The sequence below is a fragment of the Labrus mixtus genome, chromosome 18, assembly GCF_963584025.1.
Source record: "Labrus mixtus chromosome 18, fLabMix1.1, whole genome shotgun sequence".
Taxonomy (NCBI): domain Eukaryota; kingdom Metazoa; phylum Chordata; class Actinopteri; order Labriformes; family Labridae; genus Labrus; species Labrus mixtus.
In genome coordinates this window covers 12,972,897-12,995,408 of record NC_083629.1, presented here as the reverse complement: position 1 = coordinate 12,995,408, position 22,512 = coordinate 12,972,897, and the positions used below count along the sequence as shown (strand labels likewise).

The window sequence follows — 22,512 nt, the reverse complement described above, 5'->3', positions numbered from 1 at the left end:
CATTTCAACAAGCTGCTTACAGTTTGGATAGGGAAACTACGTGCTTCCATTGATGGAAATATTAACATTCTTGTGGGTCTGTCGGTGAGACTCTCAATGGTGTCATTAACATGCTGTCTTCACCAAAGGTATACAACACCATAGAGTTTGGCACCTTGACAGTTAATAAAAACTAGTGCTGTTCGTATTCATTTATTCATTTTTTGCTTATCTGTCCAGTAGAAGTCACGGCTTGACAATGAAAAGAGAGGTGCAGGTGAGCTACACAACTTTCTGCTTATTTCCCCATCTTAACCTCTTACCCAAGTGCAGTTTATCACTTCCTCACAGACTTTCTGTCCTCCAGTGCTTGAAGACTCGGGAGTTAATGACAGCTTAATGGTTTCGAGTTTTGCCAAGAGGCTCACCATCCTGCTGTCCCCCCATCCGAACCATCAGCAGTGAATGCTCTGGATGGCTTTGCTGCAAGGTCACTCATGTTATGCAACTTGTCAGCTGATATTGCCTAGGGACATACTGAGCATGTGAGCTTTCATGTTTTGACATCCATAGCACTATACTCAAACATGTGACATTACACTGAGCTTATTCTACCTAAAAAAAACCACAACAGTCACATTAACTGGTCTTCAGGATGTTAGTGGGTAAAGGTTCAGTTCCTCTTGCTTTCCACTGAGAAGGTTCCCCCACAGGCCTTGGCAATCCTTTCACGTTGAATTTGTATTGTCTCATTAACTAAGCTGAGGCAGGACACACCTTTGTTGTAGCATAAAAAGGTTTTCAGTATAACAGGTGGAAAAGCATTGAGGACTTGGTGCCTGGGACTTTGTATCTTAAGAGGACATGGGAGTCTGCCACATTGTCTATAAATCTCTCAGCCAGTCCATTTGTTGCTGGGTGATAAGGTGCAGACTTAAGTGCTGAATACCATTCTTTTCTATGAATGTCTCCAACTCTTCAGACACCAGGGTCGCTATCACTAACTAGCTGTTGTGGTTGACCAAAGTAACTGAAGATGGATCTGAGCTCTATAATAGTTCTCTTTGTGCTCTACGTGATGGCAACCTCAGCCCATTTTCTGTGGGTGTTGACTAAGACAAGGAACATGTTATTCTCCAGCGGTCTAACAAAGTCTATATGGATTCTTTGCCATGGCTCTTCAGGCCTGTCCCACAGATGTACTGGGGAAGTCAGACACAAAGAAAGTAATGTCTTTACAGTACAGGCATATCAATATGGCCTATGTCCTACATGTGGAGGGCATATTGTACTCTCACTGGTGAAAGTTGGTAGCTTGCTTTGACTGCCTTTGGACTGTCTCCATTGCTGTGCACCTACCCCAACAAGTTCACTGACCTAGAGGATGAAGTTGTTGTCCCCTTTGCCAGGCCCTGATTCAACATCATCATTCTATGCAGATCTAGTCCAATAGGTACCCTCAGAAGCATAGCAGAATACAAGAGACTGGCAGATGGCTGAAACATGTCAGACCCTTTTCATAGGTATATCCCTTACTCCCTTACTCCCTTACTCCAAGGTTTTGGGGTCCTTTTCCATTTTTCAGATGGTCCATTTGGGGTCTGATTTATAACTGAAACTGTGACTTGACCATGGGGCTACTGAGAGGATCAGGGGCCTTTAGAGTTTTCACAATACCATAGGGACAAATAAATGTCTTGGCAATCCATTCAGTATTCAGTAAGACATTTTACTCAAAACCACTGATGTCAACACCAGAGTTTCAAACATTTATAATTTATTCTCCACAGTGGTCACACATTCTTGCACAATGGTCAGATATCAATACATTTTCCATATTTCTGCTAAGGGTTCATGTTACACACCAACATAAAGGTTAATGATAAATTGGACTTGGACTTTTATTTGGCTTTTTTGTCTTCTAAGTACTCAAAGTGTTACTACACTTTGTTACTGCACTGTAGTGTTACTACACTACATGTTACTTTCAACCATTCACACCACATTCACATAGGCTGCTACATAAAGTGGCCATTCTAATGAACTATTCCCATTTGTATACATTCACCCCAAATTGAACCCTGACCTTCCAGTTGAGAGATGACTAACTCTACCACTGAGCCAAAGCTGGAGACACAAGATAAACATGAGAGACATAGTTTCCCTATCATTTTCCGAAACAACCCAGGTATCCACTCATATCCAATTAATCACAAGGATATCAGCACAGGGAGCAGTTTACAAGAACAATCTTTCTCAACAGACATTGGTTAGGATTTAATCATAAATCCAATACACAGCAGCGATTGAACCACAGCTGACCTCACTGTAGTTTTTTATTTTATGAGGTAAACACCTTAGTATGCTCCATCTGGGACACAATATCAGCTACATTTAATTTGTTTCACTGTAGTAGGGATAGGTGTCCCTGTTCTGTTCCACAGGCAGGTTAATGGTCCCATTGAACTCTCCGCCAGCAGCTATTCCCCCACAGCTCATTAGGTACAATCTAATACAGGGGATATCGTTCAGAGGGTTCAACTCTCAGATTTGAACTTGTTGAACTCTGATGCATTACAAGCATGCTGACATTGGGGTTTTAAGGTCAAGATGGGTATAGACTTGGAGATTTGTCAAGGGATTTGTAAATGCTCCATTGAGCCCTTTTGCACCAGTCGCTGTAATTTGTCCTTTAGTATAGAGGGAGAGGTGTGGTAAAAGTGTGTCTGAACTATTGTTGTGTTAAATTAGCTTCTTACAGTAGTTTCAGTTGTTATATTATGTCTTCTATTCTTTATGGTTCTTCAAACACACAGGGCCACAGCCAAAAGGAAAACTGTAGTCACATTGTGCAAGTCAGAAAACTGGCCAGGTTATAACATAATACTTCCTGTATTCTCTGCTGTTTAACTAGATTTGTATCAGTCGTTTGATCTAGCAGCTACTGCTGTATTTTTTGTTATATTGGAATAATGTCAAACATCTCAATGAAAAAGTCTTTAAGACTGCTAAGTAAGCAAAAATTGCACATCTGCATGCATATTTTTTTTTAAAATTGCGTAAGGGTTCTTGATTGTCAATCTTAAAAAAAAAAATATTGATCCTAAACTCCTCTGACCCTGATCACTCACCAGTATGCCTCCATTTCTGTCATGTCTTGACAATGTAATTGTCGGTAATGGAGCAGGGTCACTATCACATGGTCACTGTCTTAGCAGAGAGGGGATTACAGAGGATCAATGCTATCTGATTGATGATTCTCTTTGGAATGATGACACAGGAAATGGTAAACAGCTGCTCTGCAATCAGCCACTGATCTGATTCCTGATTGAGATTGTATTATTAAACCTTGACTTCAAGGCTTGATCAACTATAATTTCCCTTTAGAGAGTCCATGGGTATTACAACACTTGAGATGTAGCTTTGTTTGGATCTCACGAACCCATAACTACCAGAGAGAAACAGAAACTCACTGACATTTCTTTCTTTTTTTCCCCTTTTACAGATAATTTGTTGCGAGACCTATGGTTTTAAAGAAATTCTGACATTTAACTACTAAAGGCTATACCAAAACCTTTCCAACATTGTAAATATTAATTATACTAAATTACACTGCACACAAATTTCCCTCCTAAAATTAAAACACTAGAAGTGAATGTCTGCAAATGGTAGGGATTCATAACATGGCTAGATCTTTAATCAAGCTGTTTTCTTTTCTTTTAAGCTTGACGCTTCAATTCAACATTAAAAATGAGAACAGACTCAGAGTCAATGCAACCATCACTATTACACTACATGGCACCCCATTCACTTTAATGAATAATTAGCCTGTGAAGGTTATTTTCCCTGTAACATAACTGATTGTCAAGTACTGATGTAAGGATACTGACTGTGCTTTATATGTTTATTTAGTATATACACGTTACAGAACACAGAGTCCCCCTACACCATTCCTTAGAAAGATTACACTGACTGTATTAAGTTTTGTATAATAAAGTGCTTTCCTCTTCTGAATCAGTGTCGTAACACATCTTTATCACTGTTAAGGAACTGGTGCTTGAATTCATGTTTTATTAATTATTTCTTGTAAATGTAAAATCATGCAAAGACTTTTGTGTCAGCAGAATATCTGAAGTTAAATTTGTGTTGGACAAACGTGAAATAGGTAAAAAAAAAAAAAAAAGATTACTATAGTTTAATGAATAATTTGTACACTTTTTAAAAGTCTTATTTCTGAAACAAACATTTGGAAAAAGCTTGATCAACTCTCTGGTTTTTACAGTTGGCCTTGTAGTTGGGACAGGGCTGTACAGTTGGTCCTCTGGAGCCAATGGAGTTTCTTAATATGTCCTGGTTCCATAGAGTGATGCTGTAAATGATCCTCCCTGCATATCACAAGATATTATGTTGTTTACCATCAGTTTACAGCTGTTACCAGAGTGCCACCTTCTGGCCAACCTGCTAATCACACAACAAGAATTGTTCTCAGATGTTCCAAACACTCAGACTCAAGATGAAGGAAGCAGAGTGAGTCATACCTCTGTATGGTTTGGACTGTTTTGTGCATATTTTGAACAGATTCCTAATGATGCCAAACATCTCACACATCAACTGTAAGCTGCACATTGCATCAAAATATAAACCATTAAGTTTGTCTGATGTTTTATGCATGTTTTTTTTGCATTAACTTGCACTAAATTGAATATAGGAATCATTTAAACTCAGTGGCTTATATAGGTGAAAATAATGTAATATTCACAAGCAAGAAATGTTTTCCTGTTTGAGCTGAAAAGTATATTTTTAGATAGCATTCTTCTGAAACGTTTCTAACAAGTTATATTTCAATGTAAAATTAGAGATCTGCCTTTAGAGTGACACAAGAGTCATCTAACGGCTTGAAATTAAAACGAGAGCTTCCTGACAAACAGATCCAAAAGGTGACTTTATGTCCACTGTCTTCTTAGAGATTTTAAACCTTTCTTCATGTACACATTTTATATTTTTAAACATATCACTTTTAGGAACACAAGAGCTTCATTATTATGTTTATCTTCACCTTTTTTTTTTATCAACTATCAATAGTAAAAACTTGTTGTGCAGAACTCACCATATACACAAATCTGTAACTCTTCAGGACACTGACTTTGTCCTCATGGTTAGAGCCTTAACACACAAAGTTGTTATCTGTAACAGCCAGAATTATTTCATTTTATGCAACTTTACTACTATGCTAGAGTATGAATAAAACATGACAGTCAAGTCCGAGTGGAGGAGGTCTCCATTATTTTAAAACAACTCTACACAGAATAGCAGTAATGCACTGTTAGACACAGAGACGGTGTCTGGCTGAAGTGTTTTTCTATTTATACATCCCTTGTGGGGTTTAGATTGAAAGCTTTGATTTTTCATGTCATGAGCTGGAGTGAGAGCTGTTATAACTTCGGTAAAGACAGAACAATGCATAAAATATCAAATCAAAGGCTTAAGGAACTTACAGCCTGCTCGAGCAACAGGATTCTACCTTAAAGGTCACATTTTATCAACAAGTTTAAAGAAATCTCAGAGGTCCCCAAACCATGTCTGTGAAGTTTCTTGCCAAAAATCCACTCCGATCATGTATTTCAGCATGCATTTAAACCCCTCTATTTCAGCCCTGCTCAAAACAGGCTGTTTCTGTGTTTGTATCTTTTAATGCAGAGCTGTGTATGACCATGAGCCCCTCTCTGGAAGGGCTCTGGTGGCTCAGACTTTCTCGCTCCATGCCATATTGTTTATAATGGGAAGGTGGACTCACCTTCAGGGCAGAACAAACACCTAGCTGCGGGAGTATCACCCACCTGGGGGAGGGGTTACTTCCCTTTGTGATGTCACAAAGTGAATCTCAAAACGGCCTGTTTGAGCACTCCTTTTCTGAAAAGTGGAGCAGGCAAAAGACAGAGGATAGACTTCTCTCATAATTGGGGGGTTTGTAGACAGACTAGGGACACATATTAGTGTTAGAAAAACATGGTATAATGCATTTTGCATAATATGTGACCTTTAAATTGGCTGTATTTTTATTTCTCAGGGATTTTTTATCCAATTTTGACATCTAGCCTTCTGTTCTATTAGACTCAATATATCTACGATCTCTGTGACCTTCTGAATTGAGACTAGAAGCAAATGTATCTGACTTGCATATCCAGTAGTCTGATGACTCAGTCTGCTTCTTCTCAGCAGCTTCTCCTCACCCTGCAGAGTATTTCCTGTGAATTCAAGACTTTCTTACACATGCCAAACATAATTACATTGGCACCTCATGAAAAACACATTTTACTGGCTGAAAGAGTCAGTGAGCCCCATCTGCTAAGAAAGACTGCATTTCTCAACAGCATTCTGGGAACATAGATTAAGAGTAATTTCAGATGATGTAGAGATTGCCAGGTCTCCTGGAGTCTATCTGAGTCCAATCCTCAGTTTGTAAGGTCAGACAGTGAGATGCAATCTGTCTCACATGCCATGTATGAAACTCAACAACAAATTTTCAATATTACTTCTGACAGAGCTAGACAGTTATATTCTATAAAATATTGTGCAACTAACCGAGAATGATTCAGAAAATATTATTTACATTAAAATAGAGTCAAATCTCCCCGAGTAAAATGCCGAAATTATCCTCCATAGAACAACTTCTCAAATCTAATTTTGATGTTTACCTGTGACACATTTGGACTACATGTAAATATTCAAAGTCAGTCCGCCTGTCTTTTTGGCTTCATTTCCTTGTATGAATTACATTCACGTGGAGTTTATAAAACGCTAACTTAATACAATGTTTTTTTTGTCAGCTCTTCAGACTTTGACACAATGCCGAACCATGCAGTCTCTACCAGTGTCTATTTAAATGTTTGTGTACTTTTATCACTTGACAGTCCCAGTTAAATTTTTTTACATATCTGAACAAGAAAAGATTGGGTCCAAGACATTTTGTGTCCTTATTACTTGATAACTAGTAAGAAACATTATTCCTTGATTGAGTTGTAGCATCTTTTGCACCTTATAAGGAATGATAAAATATGATCTACGGCTGGACCTCTAAATGCATGCAGTCCCAGATGGCTACTTATTTATATATGTTAAAAATGTAGGCAATAATTAAATATGTGTTTTCTTTCATTGTAAAGTTAGAAAACATGTTGAGAGCAATGCTTCACCAGACTGATCATGCTGACATGACAGCTGCTTGCTTTCACAGGCTTTGAAGCTATTGAAGTGAATGCACCATTGAGGTCACATAGTTGTTGCTTGCTTTTGATATTAAAATGAAAGGTATGTGTTTGAAGCATCTGCAGGGATTTTGCTCTAATTAAAAACACAAAATCAATAACATCTGCTGAACGGACAAAAACCGGAGGAAATTCTTGTTCTTAAAATCTCAGTTTTCAGAGCAGTGGATGATTCAGAGTAAAACAGATGTTTCTGATTCTGGCATCAAACTAAGTATCCCTCAGCACACATTGTTTCAGCTAATCATCAAAGACACATCAGTTGTAAAAGTGACAGCTGACAAGAAAAGTGCCAAATTGTATAATATCTCTTCTCCCATTTGCCTGTTCATGGGAATGACCATATCTTGTTAGTTTGAGTGTTTTCACTGGTTTCTCTGGAGACTGGCTCTTGGCCTGCATGCATCACAACATCTCAGATACCATCTGCTTTGGACAAGATAGTGAGTGTAGTATTTTATCTCCTATGAGGCTGAATCTTTGAAATTAAAAACTTGATCTCATCTCTTCCTGAGTTCCACTTTCTTCTAGCTAATTTCAACAAGATAACAAATGTTCTCTAACTGATAGGTTTAATTAATTTCTCAGAAAAAGGTAATGAAGATGTGCTTTTCCTTTCAGATATCCACTTTGTTTGTTTCGGTGTGGCAATTCATACAGCATAGATAGATATAGGTGAAAATGTCAGCAGTGTGTGTGTGTGTCTACTGTATGCTATATTTCATGTACACTTGTTTCCCATGTACCACTTTCTAATGTCTCCCAGCTGTTTAACATCTGCAAACTTGCATTTCCTGCCCAGAATGAAAATGGTCTGTAGATCCATGAGCACATTTCCCATGCTTGTGCCGGAGCCGGATCCTGCTGCTTCCATGCTCTGCGTCCTGAGTACTATGCCAGTAATCTGATCCTGTACCAGATCCTGTCGCATAATATCCAGAGTGCCACCAGACTCCCTGCCGAATGCTTTCGGGACATCCTGGCCCCCAAATCCCTCGTCACTGCAAACAGAAGATGAATAACAGTGCGCAGACTCCTTAACTTAAGTTGGCATTTCCTTCAGTGGCTTCTTCACATTGATAAGACCCCCCACCCCCCCCAGGAGACTTGGGGAGATGGAAGGGGGGCAGAGTGCAGAGAGCTTTAATGGCTGATATCACGTGAGTGCAAAAAAAATTTGCCAGATCCCATTTGTCAGAGTTTATCAGTTATGTGGAGGACTTTTGAGAGCTAGGAGGGGTCCCTTGGGATGGCGAGCCCCTTACCCCTCTACCCCCCACCCCTTTCGGCAAAGCCATAAAGCTGCTGAGCTTTATGGCGTCCGCTGCTACAGTGGACGCAGTCATGACAGAGAGGACGTAGATTCATTGTGGTCACAGTGTGGGAATGTCCTCTCAGGAAGAATAAGAAGAGTAGGGAGCAGAGGGGGGAGGGGGGGATTATTTGTGACTGCACCATCAAAGGCCGTTCATGTGGGACTGCTCCTTTAAAGTCAGGGGAACCCCCCCTTTTAGTTTGAGTCCTAGTGTTGCATTCCAAATAATGGCCCATTTAGTCTCCTGTTGTAGCATTTAGTCTCCAGGCCGTCCCGCATATACATTTCTGCCTGTTATGACCACACTGTCACGGTTTCCCATTAATCACCAGCATTCATCCACTATGTGATTAATCTTTCCATCTGTGGCGTGCCGGCTGCACAGGTGCCTGTGGGCTGGTGTTTCTTTACACACAGGTGTAGTGGAGTGTGAGTGGAGGCACCCCCGAGGTTAGACAGAGGAACATTAGAGCAGAGTGGCGATTGTTCAGTTCCAAAATATGTCAGAATGATGGATTAGGTCAGTGCTAAGTGCTCGCTTTTGTGTGTTGGGAGAATACAGGATCAGGTGTAAACAAAAGAGTGTGATTCTCCTCTGATCACAGGAACAAAGACACATAATGATTGTCAAACTCCTGGATAAATGTCTGACAAATTAGGATATCCTCCCCCTTGTTTATCATCTGTAAGATATTTTTCCTTTCGTTTAAAAGCAGATTTTTACTCACTGTTTCTTCTGAGGTTTAACAGCAGCATCCAGTTGAGATGAGGGTCAAACCTGCACAAATTCTTTCACGTGACCTATTTGAAATGGTGGGTAACTATACTCCTAATAATCAAAACTATGCATAAAGTTAATGGAGTATTTCCTCTAAGTTTTTGCCATAAGCCCCTTTCACACATGCCCGTCTGAAAATGTCTTGATAATTTCAGGACAGCCTGTACCCCTGTCATTTTCCAGAGATCCCTTTTCTTTTTTACACATACAGTATCCGTCACAGCGGAAGATTTACATTCTCAATGCGGGGGTCTTAGAAAGCAACACAAGATGTAAAAAGACAAAAATTTACAACATATCCAAGATGGCAGACTCTGACACTAAGATGGTAGTGTTAGTTTTTATATCAGTATTCTCATATACTGACAGTATAACAAATGATGAAGAAATATGCTGACAAACAGAAATGTTTATGGAGCAGCTTTGTTACATGCTCGAGGATCCCTCTTGTTTCACTCTGCTTCCACGGTAAAAACATTATCATGATCAGAATCAGAATCGGGTTTTATTGCCAAGTACATTTACACATACAAGGACAACCACAACCAGTCACAGGGATTTTCCGGAGTGCAGTACATGTGTGAAAGTGGCTAAAATTAACATACAATTTTGATCTGAACTATGTTTTCAGAGAGTTAAGTAATGTATGTATTAATAGTTTCTTAGTGTATTTATTTGTACTTTTGAGTTTTTTAAGGTTTGTTAGGTATTTATTGTTTACTGTATGAGTCTAACTAATGAGGCTGCATTTCTTTGTCTGTTCTGAACATGCATTCCATACAAGCAATCCTGCTGATATGAGAGCACTCTGTACTTAGTGAACACAGTCATCGAACCCTTATTGGCACCACTTTTTCATTGGTGTGTGTATGTGTTTGTGGAGTGTGTGTGTGTGTGTGCGTGGTCATCACCAAGCTGCCACTAGTCTCCCGTTAATCCCAGGTCATTCAGGTCTGCTTAAACACGGAGCCGCAGAATGTAAACATAGCCTTATTAACACTGCCAGACTCGGTAATCTTCCTCAGTAACCTTTCACCATGACTCAGGCTTCACCCTCAGATGTGCATTCTGCTTTGCTCATTAGAACTTTAGTACAGCTATGCAGAGTTTATCGTCCACATTTTCCAGATTTGATTGGTGTGGTTTCAATTTACATCAATATTTGGCAAGTCTCACTGCACAGGGATTAAACTGTCATGAAAATATTTAAAATATGTTCATTTCCAAAGGGATTTGAGAGACTCGTGTTAGGAGAAGAGCGAGGTGAGCTGTTTAGAGGAATGTTATCAAGACGATAAGGGTTGCAAATGGGGTCTCAAGCTTATAACTCTGAACATTGTTTCTATAAAGTCCAGATGTTTCTGGTGTTCTGAAGAACAAATAACTTTAACACACTCTAACAAAAACCTAAAAAAAAAAATGTCAATTTCAAATCAGGGTTGATCTCTATCTGTACATAATACTGTACACTCCAGCTTGTATCAGTCAAAGCGGCTGGAAGGGGTCTTGAGATGTTAAAAATTTATAATTAAAAATCCACAAAAATCTGAGTGAAGATCAATTTTTATTTATCGAAGTACAGTTTAGGCAAAAATAGCTTTTTGAGGCATTGGGCGAGGCCTAACACATTTTGATTGGTATGGAACTAGCTCCACACACACAACAGTGCGTTGTGAGTTGGTGAGTTGTCTCATCAGAAACTGCCCACACAGATATATTCATTTTAACTGGTAACTGAATGACAAGTTATTAAATGCATATCACAGTTTGCAGTTAGCGTACACCTACAACGTTAACTGTGGTGCACCTAGCTGTCCTTGAAGCTGTAAATACAATCGTAAATGATAGCTCGCTAGTTCCTTAATTGTATAGAGGTAAACTGCATTCGCCAACGCTCAACATTCACAGCAGAAGAGAGGTCATCCTTAGAAGGGGCCTAAACTCTGCCAAAATCAGTAAATCGTGTTCGAGATTAGAGACCTGCAGCTATCAAGACTTTGTGCAAATATTATGCTTAATGTCTTAACAGTGGTCTAGCTGCCATGTGAAAAGCTCTATGATCGGATTGCGCAGTTTGTTGTGTAATTTTTGCAACGATGCACAATTCACAAACAAAATATGAAGAAATATTCCAGAAACTTAAACTTCAATCTATTGGCTACATATTTAAAATAGTTTCTAATGCTTTTTAGATGCCAACTATAATGTTCATGAACCTTAGATTACAGAGTTTGAATGCTGTTGAGGATATGCGTTTCCAGTTGCTAAAAGATTGCAGCACCGTTTTAGCATCAGTCTAGCTAACGTCAAATTGAAGCTTCTTAACGTATCAAAATCAATTAAACAGAAGCAATGAGGTCTTGTATTTCTTCCAGTTATTCTTTTACTTGTCAAAACATCGATTAAAGCCCATTTTTTATAGTCTTGGACCACAGACACAGGTTTGGTAAATTTGAGGCTGTAGCCTAATTGATTTGGTTGAGGGATGATCATTAGGCTGTCCTAGATCAAAGTTGCCTAGATAATCTCAAACCAAACAATTTATCTTGGCTGATGGCACAGCAACATGGACAATAAACAGGCTTCCATATAAGCCTGCATGTATCTCATTCCTTTACTCTCCCACCTCAGGATAGTCAGTAAGTCCCATCTCTTCTGGGAGCTCCTGCCTATCTGTTTACTGTACACCACCAAACACCCGTTGACTGGCCAACAGTTGGTCTCTGTGTGTTTACGCTGAGAGCCAGAGTATGCACGTCAGAACTGAGCCACAGGAGTCAAGGGCTCGGGCTCTAGGGAACATGAATCCAGGACCTTTGAGGAGCTGCAGGTGCAGGAAGCCCATCTTAAGAGTCTGAGGATTTCTTGTGAAATTCAGGGGCATGATGAGAAGAGGACAAGTTGAACAGTCTCTCTGGTCTGATGTTTTTGCCACAAGTCAGGGGTCACAGCCTACATCAACACTGGATACTAAGTGGTAAAGTCAAAGTATCCTGAGTCGACTTTTAAAAGACAGTTACAAAAAAGTGGGAATCGCCCAAACATGACGTTGTTATCAAAATGTTGTTTGTGTTTTTCCATGAGAAAGTTGGGAGATCTTGGAACGGCTCCATGAGCTCACAGCTCTGTGCGTAGCGCAGTTCCTTCTTGGTCATGTGATCTGGCTAGGGGACGGCCACCCCTTCCCATGGTGCTCATGTTCCTCCCCCTGTCCCTCGGGGGACACAGGGCCAGGTCTGACTGAAACAGAGTTGGTGCGGCAGCGCTAGGGCGAGACAGAAGCAGAGACATCTGCTTCTCATCTCGATGGGAAAATTCCCCCGATCCTTGAGATTAGGATGGAGTCCCCCAGACAGAGCATGCTGGCTCCTCCGAGGCTCTCCATTTGTAGGCAGGCTCCCTCAGGCTTTGTTGGCTTTAATCCAGAGGAACCCATTTGAGTGGGTGAACCTGCAAAGCACCCCCAACACGCACGGGTTATTAAAAAATTGTGATCGCTGCTTCCACATACAGCTGGTCTTACTTTGTTGGGAATTGAGAAATTCTTAGGATTCATAAAATAAAACTTAGCTGACGATGTCTCATGATGTCTGTCTCATTCCTCTCGTTAGCACAACGCCGGTGGTGTGCTGGTCTGTTTATTTTCTCCTGATTAGTGCTGCTCATTTTCACTCGTTCAGAGCTCTGGGTGTGTTGGGAACCTGTTAGAAGTCTGTATTCATTCAACACCAGATCATTCTATGATGGTTCAAAGCTTTTCACAACACTTTCTAAGCCCCACGATGCCTGATCTGCTCCTAGACATGACCCATGTTCCGCCTTTGTTGTTGTTACTGCGGGAACTGTCAAACACCAGCTTTTGATCATTTCCAAAGCTGATCATTAAAAAGGTAAAAGGCATACACTATATGTAAGGCCGTTATGTATAGTCTTAAGGCTATCATGCCTGTAATCATGTTTGGCATTTCTTTGATATCACAGTGTTACAGACAGGCTTAATGTCCTGTTCTTCATCCAAGACATATTGGAAAAAATTCACAGTAAGAGTCTCGGCTCTGCTGCAGATCCTTTAGCCAAGAACGCTGCATTGGTGGAATCCCTGCAAATGTAACGAGGAAATCGAAGGATCTTATGGGTGTAAAGTTAGAGCTGTGAAAGACTTGAAGATCAACATCAGTGATCAGCTTTTATTTGGACTTGAAATTCAACCACTGAACCGGTAAGAAACAAATGTTTTTGGGATATTAGTTGATTGGTCAAGGGTTTGTTCCTTTGCAGTGACATCAGAAACTGCAGCGAAAGAAAATAACCCCCTATGACTGCTTCTCATTTCTCACAGACTCAGCAGCAGCATCCTGGAAACTGTGTATTTATTTGATTATTTTCTCTTTTAGGGTAATGGAAAATGTCGCTTCAGCCAATGTCGCTAAAATGTTTCCTTTGCAAGCAGAAACTGATTTGTTACAGAAAACCAAGGCTCAACTCATAGATTCAAGTTATAAAATTAGTGATCAAAAATCTATTTTTTCCGCTGCATGTCTTTTGACTTACTATAAAGGTGTTCGTCCAGCAGACTAGCAGTTACTGCGGGGGTGTTTATACTCCCTGGTGGTCCTCATTTGTCTCGTTGTCCCCTTTGGGCACAGCGCCGTCTGAGACTGGTTGACTCCATCATCACCCTGGCAGGACTTGAAGCAACACCTCAAGTCCTGACACTTAATTGCAGGAGCCAATCAACAAACATGCACAATGTGTTAAGTAATGATCTCTCTTGTCCCAGCTAGTGCACAGTAGCCATCAAGCAATGAGGAGCTTTTCAGAACCAAAGTTAGCTGACTGGTTGTCATGAAAGGCGCTGCTGCCAAATTCCCATCAGTTGGCTGTATTATTTATTATTTCAAGTTATTAACTTTCCCTTGCTCTTTGACCTCCACCCACCCGCTCCCTGCCCTGCTCCCGTTTTTCTTGTTCCTTGTTCTTACAACCTATAGTTATTTGAGTAAATGTATTTCCCTACACATAAATAAATCTGCACACACAATTTTGCTTGGCTGCAGTTTGTGTAAACACTTGCACACAGATGAACTTCACCTAACACTTGTCGAGCCATGGCCTACTTCTGTACTCTTCCTCTCAGTGCTTCCTCTCACCCTATTTCAACATCAGATCTCGAAATCTTTGCCTTTGAAAATTTGTCTCTGTGGGTTTAATCTATTTGGACAGAATGACTGTGGCTGCTTTGTTATCTGTTGAGGATTTTAGAATCAGGACTTGCGCAATTACAGTATGATTATCTTTCCTAATACTTATTTCCATCTGGATCTAAACACGTGTTGTTTTATTAGTATGACATTTTGGGGAAAGAATCCTTTAGTCATTGTTATACATTATATATTTCTGAAGGCATTTTCACACCTAGCCTGTTTGTTTCAGTTAAAACAAACTCAAGCCCATTTGCCAAGTTAGTTCAGTTTGTTCATGTGAAAGCTGTCAATCGAACCCTTGAGCAGATGAAGCAACCATAGCTAGACACACTCTGCTGTGATTCCTTTATAGTAAGAACATGAACCGACCTCAGTCTGACCTAACTGCAGGAAACATTGCACGTATTGGGATGAAACAAGCTAAAATAGCCGGTCCCGCAGTGCATTATGGGGAGGATTTGTCTTTCACTACCGTAACAGCAGCATGATAAACCCTGGACCCTGGATTTGGTCGGATGACTATATAAGTCATGAGCGGGTCGTGGTTCAGGATGAATAACATGCACCTTCTCCTGAACTGTCTTTATAAGCACCTTCGGTTACTACAGTACATCAACATATTATTTTGGAGCCACAGTTGCACCTCATTTTCAAACTGTATCATTTGCCTTCAGTGACAAATGCAAACATATATAAACCAATGACCAGAACCAACATAAAACCGTGTAGTTGTCTGTCCATTTTGAAATTCGAATGTGGCTTTGGAGCAGCCACAGCCAAGGAGTCAACTTACTGTGTTTACTTTCAGTTGGGGGGGGGTTTCCCGCAAGAAATTCTGACCTGTTAGCATCATGGTCTTCTCGTAAATATCACTTTGTGAATACAGCCCAAACTTACATTATGCAACAATGTAAGAAATTGGTCCATGATTCAGACCAGAGCAAACAATCTACAGTATAGGTGTGAAAACGTGCTTAAAGACAGATAGATGGATTTTGTAACCTTTAAACAAGTCTATCAGTTTTCCCTTAGTGCTAACATAAGCTAAGCTAAGTTTGGCTAACCGTATGCATACTCATTTCAACCCAACAATCATGAGTGTAGCATTCATTGATCTGCTCTTCTAATGTCAGCCTGAAAGGCAAATTATTATATTTTTAAAGTATTGGTGTAATCCTTTAAAAAAAAATTTGTTTTATATGATTAGTTTTGTGCGCCATTTCAAAGACAAACATTAAAACTTCATTCATTTTAAGTTTATCGCTACAAAAAAGCTCAGAACTCATATGTAAGTTTAAGTGTAATGCTTTATTAAAGCTATTGCACAAGTGCTACTGTTAGTTATATTGGACTCACTTTGTGACTGTGGCTGATGGTAATGTTTTCTGAGAAAACCTTTTAAAAGTCTTACACATATTTCCCGAGGGAGGATAAACTAATTTGAGTTTTTTTAAAAACACTACTTACACATAAAATAAAAACAAACAGCAGCACTGAGGGGCGATTGCAGTCCAGTAAATCTCGCTGCCTGATTGAGCTCATGTTTACTTAAATGTCTCTTATTTCTAGGAATTAATCTAAACTGGCTTCCAATCGATCTCAGAGCAAACATTAACTATTTAAAGGTTCATTCCATTAGCGTCAACCTCCTTTAACTCTTTTGCTAACATGTCAGAAGACTGAAAGAAATCCTCTAGTGTTCAAGGGTGTGTGTTTACAGAGGAATCCAAGGCTTGCTGCAGTACACCTGCTGGAGATCGCAGAAATGTACATTTTATTTACATTCAACATCATCTTGTTGTTATAATTTAATGAAAATGTTTGAACATGAGAGAGATGTTAAAAACATCTAATTTATCTGTTTAATGGCTCAGGCTGAACCACCACCAACAGCGTCCACCCATGAACTTGAGAATGTGCTCCACATGTGGGACCTCTTAATGGAGTTTAGAGTATCACCACAGGCCTGAGTTATAACCTGCTCCCTGACTGCGGACAACTTCGGCACAGTTTGCACCACTCGCTCTTCATTTATAAAGCTAACGGCTTTTACAACCAGAAATGACACAAGCCATGATAACTCACGCTCAGTGTTGTTTTTCTTTCTCTACAGTATATTACCAACTGCAAGCTTGTGGAGTTGAGGAAATTGTATCTTAGACAAACACTGTGTTTCCTCTCGGAGAGCTGCTGCTGCTGTGCTCCAGGTCACCTCACTCAGTTATAACAGCATTAGAGATCTTTCTACTATATCCTGTCTGTCAGTCTGGGGATGTTAGCAAGAGTTAACAAGCCTGTATGTTATTGTTAGCAAAAAGATTCTTAAGTGACTAAATCCACTATCAAAAGCACAATGTGGCTTTATACATGTTCATTTTCCTGCAATGTGGGATTAGAGAATTGATACCACCAACATCCGTATGCTAAGTAAGGGGCTTGAGTCAGCAGGTGATTAGCTTAGCTTATCTTAAAGACTGGAAGCAGGGGGAAATCAGCATACCAACACCTCTAAAGCCCACCAATGAACACTACAGCATAATCCAAACTGAAATGTTAAATACACAATTTGTGGTTTAAAAGGACGTTGAAGCCCATGTGTGGTGACAAATTCTTCATTAACAGTCCATTTATCAGTTCTTTTCGCAAAAATAACTTTAGCACACAATTAGCCAAAACACCTCAGACTGTAATCTTTACATGTGAGTTTAAACTTACAAAAACAACACTAACAGAGCTTTATCGGGGTCTGAATAGCTCTTTATTTGATCTGCAAACACTTTAAAAGGGGTACATTTTTTCCGCCTCAGCTGCACCTCGTTAATATTGAAAAAAAAAATTTGGTTGAGTTGGAATTTCAGTATTGGGACCCCCATTGACGGGCTTCAAAATTGGGCTTCGGAAACCAACAGGTGACATCACTGAGACTGTGTTTACAACAGTAAATGGTCATGTCCCACTCCAGCTGCCGCACTGAATCTGCAAGAAGCACAGACACTCTATGTGACACTGTGTTAGCACCAAGCTGTACATCAGCAATGGCGGATATTATTTCAGGCTTACTTTTATGGATCCTGGATGATGCCCTTCTTCACCATGATACCACCGCTGCCGTTGAATGGCCTCTTGTTCTTCTATGGGGTGTGCACCTGTAGTCCCATGCAAAGTGTCTGTGGACTTCAGAGTGACGCTCCGTGTTGCGTCTTTTGCCTCTGGTACCTCAGATGAGGCGCACACTCCTTTATTTTCATTAAAAAAAACTTCTTCCCCACTCCGTAATTGTGAAAATAGCATGTTTTCTACTTTTTCTTGGCATGGCCACCTTTGTGGTCCATCTGCTAAACATCAGCTAAACAGGCTTGCGATATGGCACATCCTCCTCAGTAAGCTCAACCTACAGTTAAACTTGTCAATGTAGGTTGCTGCTACATTCGCTGTGATTGGTTCAGGAATTCACAAACTTGACAGATTTTTTTTTTTTACAAACGTGACAGATGTGTCACCTTTTTATTGACAGCTGATAGGCCTATCTTATTATTTTATACTTGAGGGGGTGGGACATCTGTGTGTTTCACTGAATTAGAGGAGGGAGGGTTTTTCAAGCACTTGGGTCACACAGTCTGTGAACCTCTTGGAGAGCTATACTGAAAGCCCTGTTGCATGCGAGCGATGTGTTGGAGACCCCAGGGCTAGGCTGTTATATCCAATAATGTCAAAGCTATACAAGCACGCAGAAGTCTAACATTTTAAACTATGGTTTAACACTGAATGGCATATGGTTTGTTAGAATTGCTTTTCAAAATAAAGAGAAAAACTAGGCATATTTTTACTGACATAATATTGCAATCCTTTCGTAGCCTACATTTACTGCAACATGACTGACATCGTGGGGCGCTGGTGGCGCAGTGGTTAGTGCGCGTGCCCCATGTTTGGAGGCTGCAGTCCTCAAAAAAAAGCGGCCTGTGGCTCCTTTCCCACATGTCATTCCTTACTCTCTCTCCCAGATTTCCAGCTCTATCCACTGTCCTAGCTCTACATTAAAGACACAAAAAGCCCAAAAATAAATCTTTTCTTTTTTTTTTAAATGACTGACATCGTGATGTCCAAGACAGCTGCATAAAGCTAAAGAGTATCTGGAGATTTCTGCAGTGACTGCTTCGTGATATTTTGAGACTAAAAATAACTTGGAAATGTCTGTGAACATGCTAACTTGCTTCCTACAGAATGAAACAATGCAAAACATGAGCAGACGGGGCATGAAAACAGGATGACACCTGACAACCTTGAAACAAAAAAAAATGTCTGCGACAAAAATAGAGCATGTCCATGTGGTGTGGAAGTGTAAACAGGATTCCACATGTTTTAAATGAAAGAACTTGTTGTGATATAATACTAATCACCTTAGGCAACAGTAAGCAGCTTGTTACTCATGGCTGGAGCACTTCCTATTTACCAAATATAGTTTTCTTTACAATAATACAGTCAGTGCAGGAGGAAGAGATTCATTGCATGTCCCGTCCAATTAATGGCAGGAAGTAAGGGTCTGGTGTTAAATATTGTCGTATCCTGTTTGGGTCGGCTGTCCAGGTGCTCCATCGTGACCAAAATCATATTACATCATCTCCCTCCTGTTCAAGTTGTCTGCTCAATGACTTTTCATTACTTTAGCTTGTAGATGTTTTTATGTAGTGGTAATCCACTAATTTAAATCTTAGCACAATAAATGCCCTTCTCACTTCAAGGGCTCTAACTAGCCTGAGATCCTCACAGCGAGGGGCTCTCTACCTTCCCCTTGAAGGCCCCACTGTGGAGGAACCTCTAGCTGCCCCAACAATGATGAATGGACATCATTAATGTTGTTCATCTGTTTACCTTTTCCTCAGCAATCTGTGAAAATGAGGGGTCAACAGCAAAAAAGAGAAAATGTGCGTACTCCAGTTCAATGTCCACTCCAGTTCCTGAGAGAAACGGTTTGGTCTTCCCAACATCAAGAGACACTGCAGACTTCAAGGGCTCATTTAGAAAACCTCATCGGAAAAAAAAACAAATTAGAGAGGAGTTTTAGTGATGTTTTTGTATTTGTAGATCTGTTTAATCTTCTAAACTTGAAATAAGTCTTCTTCTCATCAATGATGAAAAAGATAAACATTTTCTGGAGAGGCAGGATAAAGACCCCTAACACTGGTGCTTTTAGGACTTGATTCATTAATTTAAATGGATAGAGCTTTATCTGAATAAAGCTTGGAAATGATACGTCCTTTTCTATGTTTCATGGCTACTGATATCCAACTTTGAGGATTTTGCAAAGTCACTGAGCAGCTTCAAGGTTTTTCACAATATGACAACAGCCATCCATCTCCCTCTAGAATATAACTATCAGTCAAGCCAGTTTGCTTGTCTTGTCACTTGTCAGCATGGATTTACGGTGAAAACATTTGGTGTGCTCTCATTTGGCTCTAACAGCCAAAGCAGGTTAAAAAAACACAGATAGATCACTGAGCAGACGGTTAGATGATGGGCAGGAATCAACTCTGTCTGTTCTGCAGAGCAAAACTTGTAGCAATTTGCTGCGGTTAGAAGCCCATTTAGAAACAATGCAATGTCACACACACTGACACAGATCTGTTGTGATGGCTTGATATGTTGCGTTTTACTGCTGCTTATTTCTGGGTTGATGGGTCGTTTGCTGTGCATAGTTTGTTATTGCAGTTTTTTTGGGATGTTCAAGTATACATTCCTGTTTGCAACATTTTAAATTAGTTGCACTTTTCTGTTGTTGCATTTTTTTTAAATGTCTATTCTCTGAAATGCTATTTGTATTTAAAGCCTGTTTCTCCAATCTTAATTCTTTTGTGCCATTGCTACCGGTTCGCCCTTGTCAACACCATGTTTAGCTGTCTCTTTTTTTTTTTAAATAAACTTGAACAATGCTTCAGCTATATCAGTACACTGCAGCTTTACTTTGACTTTAGGTTTATATATTCTCTTAGAAGCTGAAAACAAACTCTGAACAATCTTTGGTCCATAGATTTGCTGAACTTCTGCAATAAGACGGCTAACTAGACAGTGAATAAAGAGAAGATTGATACTGTTGTAAAATAAAACTTTCACCACCCAGACAATGATAGCACAGCTGGAGAGACAGAGCTAAAACAGAGGTAATTGCAGAGTCATGTTCTTTCGAAGAACACACAGTTTGCTTTGCTTCCATTCTGTCGTCTCCCTGAATTTCCAACAGCATCCATCATTGCCATGCAGAGATACAATTTAGGCCGAAACTACTGTGATGCTGCCCAGCATAATTAGAGGAAATGTCTCTCAAAACCCTGATTGTTTGCACTTTCTGATGCTCTATCCAGCCCGATAGGGATGGGGGGATGTCTCACTCTGCCTGAAGTGTTTGAGATGTTTAGAAACTGCACACTCCTGAGTGTGGTCTGTACAATAGAAGGAGGCAAGAGGAGCTATTCAGCAGTGTTGAAGGAATGTGTGGAAGCCCACAAGGAATCCTTTCGTTCCAGGCTTTCTCCAAACACAGAAGTCCCACACTGAAGATAATCCCTATGTGTCAACAGTAATGGAATCTCCCATTTCTGTCTCTTCAAACTTGACTCAAACCGCAGAGGAAAATCACTGTGCATCCCAGAGCCAAGCAATGAGTTTACCATGCATGTCACCAAAGAAAAAGGATCTCTAAATGTTTACCTTGCCTGGATAGCCCTCACACAAATACTCAGTACTGAGTTTCTCAGTATACTCTACATCTACAGCGTAAATCACCTGTGCCATGCTGTATAGTCTAGAACTCAGAAATGCAGCATCAGTAGCATGTGTCACTATCTCTGTGATAACCATTGAAAGCATCTCATAAATTACTGTTATATGTCACAGCTTAATGTGGCCATAAAAAAAAGAAGAAAGAGCGCCTGAGATTTGTGCAGGCAGATGAGGCAGAGAGAGGAGGACACAGAACAGGGGGAGGAGATTTAAATGGTCAGCTTGTGAAAAGGTAGTGTGGGGCAATTAGAGGCAAGTGTGTTTTTCCTGCAGATCGGAGCTCAGAGAAGCAGGACTGAAGAGTTGGAGCGAATTTGGGATTTTGAAAAAGGCTATTTTCTTTTTTACTTTTTGCAGGAAAAATGCTCTGTCAAAGCGGCAGACTTAAAATCAACTTGTGTGCTTCAATTCTTTTTTCACTATGAGACTTTAAAACAATTTCTTCTTGACTGTATTTTTTTAATCACCCAAGCTTCATCCAGTACGCCTCTGGGGCCTTATTCATTACAAAGCTCACTCCTCATCATCAGGTTACACGCGCAGAGGAGCTACGTGACTGCACTCACACTCAGCCGGCAGCGGATGACTCGGAAATTCCCGGTCAGCATCTCTTTTCTCTTGTCTGCGTTGTTTGGGACTTTGGTTGAATTGTTTTGTTGTACTCATCGGGAGCCATCAGCACCGTCTTTCACTCGCAGACATCACGAGATGAAAGTCGGTTTTGTCATCCAGACTGCGGTGACGCTTTATCTGCTGCTCTCACCTGCACAGGTAGGACGTTATGTAAAGTGAAACTTTATACTAAGGAAATATAGAATGGGACTTCTGTCAATTGAATGTAAAAGTACCGCAATGATAAAGATTTTAAATACTCTAACTCGATTATAGGTCTAGGCTACTTTCTTTTAAACAGTTTGTGAAATAAGGGCAATTTTTTTTCGAGTTTTAAATAGTATGTGACAATGGTCTTCATCGAGTTAGTGAAAGTATGTTGATGACGAGTGATAATAATTGTCCCTCGACAGCTTCGTACGTTTTGAATGAGCTCTATCCTGCTCTACTCATTCATAAGATGGAACGTGACAAACTGCATCCCTCCACATGGAACACTGGATGCAAAGTGACTCACTGTTATATTTGGCAAAGCATACTAAGCTTGTAATTACAGACGCATTATACTTTACAAGCTAGTTTCAC

The 22,512-nt window shown here is 40.1% G+C and overlaps 1 protein-coding gene across 4 annotated transcripts in view; it reads left to right on the top strand.

Annotated features, from left to right (window-relative positions):
* Positions 1 to 8,259: 8,259 nt before the first annotated feature.
* Positions 8,260 to 22,512, top strand: part of pgfb (placental growth factor b) — a 27,008-nt gene continuing 12,755 nt past the window's right edge. The window contains exon 1 of one of the 4 annotated variants that reach the window (XM_061063116.1): positions 8,260 to 8,404. Coding sequence is in view for 2 of the 4 variants with exons in the window: in XM_061063113.1 (XP_060919096.1) it covers positions 21,898 to 22,086 (189 nt within the window). In the remaining 2 variants the exon portion in view is untranslated. Of the gene's footprint in view, positions 8,405 to 21,479; positions 22,087 to 22,512 lie in introns of those variants that run through there. The other 3 variants (XR_009676450.1, XM_061063115.1, XM_061063113.1) reach the window with 3 other exon arrangements.